At 37.1% G+C, this 4,644-nt stretch overlaps 1 protein-coding gene and 1 pseudogene across 2 annotated transcripts; both read right to left on the reverse strand.

The window, feature by feature from the left end:
- LOC107648055 (ORM1-like protein 2) lies at positions 1,027 to 2,081 on the reverse strand. The gene is made up of 3 exons (XM_016352076.2): positions 1,734 to 2,081; positions 1,496 to 1,644; positions 1,027 to 1,412 (listed from the first exon to the last, which is right to left on the reverse strand). Exons 1-3 carry the CDS (start codon positions 1,917 to 1,919, stop codon positions 1,274 to 1,276), a joined length of 474 nt encoding a protein of 157 aa, XP_016207562.1. The 5' UTR covers positions 1,920 to 2,081; the 3' UTR covers positions 1,027 to 1,273.
- Positions 2,789 to 4,644, reverse strand: LOC107646094 (annotated as a pseudogene). Its single transcript, XR_001621622.2, has 2 exons — positions 4,417 to 4,644; positions 2,789 to 3,600 (listed from the first exon to the last, which is right to left on the reverse strand). The product of XR_001621622.2 is annotated as an uncharacterized LOC107646094 (transcript).

Here is a 4,644-nt window from a genome sequence, read left to right on the forward strand (position 1 = left end):
ATTATGTATGATGTTTAATATGAATATTATGAATATTTCTTTTTTTTTAATCAATAGTTATAATTTTCAACTATAAACAAGCGTTGTTAAAAGTTCAAAATGTTTGTTTTTTTTTTCAATTCTGCTACGTAACCAACAAGAATTTTATCAATTCTTGTTAACTCTTACTTATAGTTGTGTTTAATAGAAATATCTTTATGGATGTATCTAATGAAAATATCTTTTTTATGATTGTGTCTAATAAAAGTATCTTTGTAGATGTATTTTCTGAATGTCTCTTTATATATGTATCTTCTAGTAGAAAATTATTGACAATAAATTAGCAGATAGTATATACCCTATACTTTTCCTTTTTATTTAGAATTTCAAGTTTCAAAGTTCAGTTTATTGATAGTTTCCAACAGCCTACAAAGGACAGCGAACTGGAAAGTTGGCTCAGGCAAAGAAATCGAAAGTGCATATTTTTTTTTTTTCGTTGTTGTCACTATGCAATGCAAAAGTTTATCATACGCAAAGGGAGAAACAGAGAAAAAGGAGCAAAAAATGCAGAAGTCTTGTTGGATTTGGTGTTTATCTGCATATTCACTAAAAGTAATTTTAATCTGTTTAGTACAAAAGCAGTAGCGAAAAAAAATATATATAGAATTGCGCGACCGGAGGAAAAGTGGAAAACGATCATTTGTATTTTCCCCCTTTGTCTTATATTTTATTGATTATTTAATTTTACGAGAAAAGAAGCTAATATAATATTATCAAGATGAAGGACAAGGATTACCACCACACAGAAAGAAGACATATCAATATTATGTACAAAATTACATCAATATATCAGTTTTGTTATGCACTATGTTCCAGACTTTAAGTACTAAAAATTCTAGCAACGCCTAAATGTAAAACTACATAGAATGTTGCTTACAACGTTTGTTTCACAAGATTAACTGACGTAAAAATAATCCTGTTAGAATTTTAAAGGGAAGTTTGATGGACGTGTTTCCTTTTCTTTACAAGGTGAAATTCAATCCAATATGTTATTGAGAAGTAACACAAGTTGATTTAAATTCAAATGACAACATACACATACATAGTTTTGTGATCGAAATACAATTAGTTTGATCTAGTTGACTGGGCCAGGCTTAAATGAAAAGAGAGGCAGGCAGAGTGAGTAGTAGAGGAAAAAAAAAATGAAAAAGTGAAAAGATTTATTCGATTTTATAGCTAAAAGGCAGCAAAACATTACAAGTAATTAATGGGAAAAAGAAAAAGAAGAAGAGAGTCAGTTGTCAGAATTGATTCCGAAAATCCTGACCTTGTGCATATTGGGGGACTTGGCAATGAGGAGGACAATGACAGCGAGGGTGTTGAACAACAGCATGGGGTGTCGGTAGTCAGTTGTGTGCGACGCAATGAGGTACCTGATGAGCAACCAATAAAATCAGTTACGTTATTATTCATTCATTCAATAATCAAATCTCTCTACTGAATGCAGAGTACATACAGAACGACGGGGACAACAGTGAGGAACTTGCGGTTCCGAGTGAGCTGTTTGCCGCTGTCAATCTGCTCCCACCACGTCAGCTGGTTGTAGATCCCTTGGTCCTCCGCGAACGGGGTTCCTTTCTTCCAGTGGAAGTAGTGATACGTAATCTATCAATCAATCAATCAATCCATGAATTCACCATCACCATCAATAAATCAAGAAACAAAGAAAGAAGGAAAGGAATTGAATTACGGACGGCGAAATGGGCGAGGTTGATGATGGTCCAGGCGATGCCGGGGGTGCAGTGGAGGATGGAGAGGACGAGAAGCCATGCGAAGAAGATGATGAGGATGTAGCTGGTCCACACCCCTGGATACATGAACCACTCCGTGTTCCTGTTCAGATCCGCCGGTGGCACCGCCTTCACATACAGATTAGCCATCTCTCTCTCTCTGATTCAGATCAATCAATCAATAACCAAAATGATATTCTTCTTCTCTTGTTGGTTGCGGATAGCTAAGCTGCCTTCCTCTCTTCCCGATTCAATTTCCAACCTACTAAATAAATTTTGTTCCATTTATTTCTATTTTATAGTTATTAAATAATTTATAAAAAGATAATATGTAATATCTCCCTTGCATGTCAACTCAACGCCCAACACTCAAAACGACAATTTATTATCATTACTTAACAAATAAATAAATGTTATATGTGGAAAAATGGGGATAACAGATAACAGCAACAACAATCATTTGGACAATTTAAGTTTTGGCTTCTTAAGACTTGTTTTATATTTACTTTAAATAAATAAAAGCTTATTAAAGAGTTGCAGTGCTGTTGAGAAACAGGTTTTGGGTGCTAACTAACACGTCACCTTCCAGAAGATAATAACCAAAACCATCTTTATTTGTTACTAGATTTGATTGGATTGGATTGGATAACAACAAAACTTTGCATACATCAACAGATTTGGTTGGAGCCCTTAAGGTTGTAACTAACTATGTCCGAGTCTGACTTTCTTCGCCTCTATAAGTTTCTTATGTGATTGATGATGACATTATATACTTCCAAAATGAGAAAAGCCTCATTCTATTTTCAATATGCGTAGAGGATCCGGTTCTCAGTAATGAGATCGAAGAAAACCATAAAGTAAAACAGAATGGATCAATTATCAGTAAGAATTTGCATTTCAAAACTGTTTCCACACTTCAGATTGAAAATATTAAAATAACTAGTCAGAATCAGTAAATGTGTGTTTTTTTCATGCTGCACGGCAAAATGGTTCAGTTGCTGCCCAAGTAGAATGCTGGATTTGGAGCAATCAAAAGGAAAACATCGGATTTATACTTCATTAATACTGAATATTATATTATTGTTACATCACTCCATGCACAAGTTGAATAACTAGAAACCAATAGCACTAAGGTTAACATGAAGGTCCCATAACCTAGGCATATACGGATGAATAAATGCCCAAGTCATCTGACAGTGGTAATCTGTGTGTCTGAAGTTTCCACTCCAGGATCCACCACCTCCTCCTCCTCCTCCTCCTCCTCTTGCATCTGATCAGGGCAATGCCATCCCAAGTTCACGGCCAAGTCTTCGACTCCAACCTTGATCACATCACTTCTCACACCAATGTCAGTGTGGAGAAGAAAGCATTGCAGCCAGCGGGGCACCGATAATGGAAGAAGCTTGGCCACTTCTTCCAACCCCTTGCTTATCCACTATCAATAGGCCAGTTCTGCAGTACAAAGCAAAATCCTCACAATTGTTCTGAAACACATTATAGTTGCCGAAGCCATTTTGAAGCAGATACATTGCCCGATGGATCACGGTCTCCGGTGGATCAGATAATGCAGTAGTGCATGTGCCTCCCCGTATTTTGGTAAGAAAAACGGATGGTGAAACACCATACTCAAAACAGTAAATGGACCCATTTCGAAGGAAGCAGTCTAGGCAAGAAAGAACCACGCCACTGTTTGGCTGCCTGAATCCACAATCGGGAAAGGTTGGACATGGGTCTGATGTTTGATCATCCAGGTCTGAAGATGTCTCGGTGATTGACTTCAAGTTTCGCGCAGGTCTGAAATGCACAACCTTGCTTCCCCCAACAAAAATCCCTGCATGGTAACACAATAGACTTAGATTCCACAATCAACACACCAGTTTCTAAATACCATTCTGAATTTGGTTTGGGGTTTTAGAGCTTTTCTAAGAGGCAAGCTTTGCAGGAAAGGTTAACAAAACTACATAAATCTATCAAAGAGTCTAGGCATAACATAAATCAAATGTCCTACATGTACAAACATATCTAAATTTAAACAGAAATAGTCAGCATTTTCACTACAAATCCAAACATTCATCAAGCACCATAACTTGTACATGCTACTAATCATAGCAACTGACATCAATTAGAAGTTGTCAACTTAAGAGCAAACCAAATGACGGACAAGGCTAACCCACCAACATTAAGAATCTGAACAAAAAGTGACCACAAAGAGCATAAAATGATGCACAAACAAGACTCTTGAGATTCCCGGACCCTGAAACAAAACTTGCATTGTCCAATCTCCAAAGCAACTTAATCAGATCTCCCTATCATGTATGTTGACTTTCAAACAAAAACAATCAATCTCGATTTATATAACCTAGTTTACGAGGGGGTCAATACGAAAACCCAAATTGAATGATAAAACAAACAAATGCAAATGCTTTTTCCGTGCCCGTGGCAGGGTGAGTGGATCCTTCAACACCACCAACACCGACACAGCTTTTTTTCTTTCCATAATTCAGTAAACATTTACATAAATCAAATACATGGGTAGGGAGAAAAAAGAAAAGAAAAGGTTGAACTAACAAAAAGAAGCCACATTGAGGAAAAATTAGATAGAAATTGTGGAAATGAAGGGACATTGCAGAGAGAGAGAGAGAGAGACCATGATGAGAGTAAGCGAAAACAGCTCTGTAAGTGTAGATGTGATCGCCAGGCTTGATTTCATGTCTCAATACTTTGTTTGTAAGCAGACCCATCTCTCACTCGCACTCACTCTCACTCTCACAGTCTCACTCACTCCACACCGCTTCGCTTTCCTTCAGCACTTAGCATATGCATAAACAGAGAAGGAGTATGACTTTTTGTGCCATATTCGATGGACATGGAGAGG

The sequence above is a fragment of the Arachis ipaensis genome, chromosome B06 (genome assembly GCF_000816755.2).
Source record: "Arachis ipaensis cultivar K30076 chromosome B06, Araip1.1, whole genome shotgun sequence".
Lineage (NCBI taxonomy): Eukaryota > Viridiplantae > Streptophyta > Magnoliopsida > Fabales > Fabaceae > Arachis > Arachis ipaensis.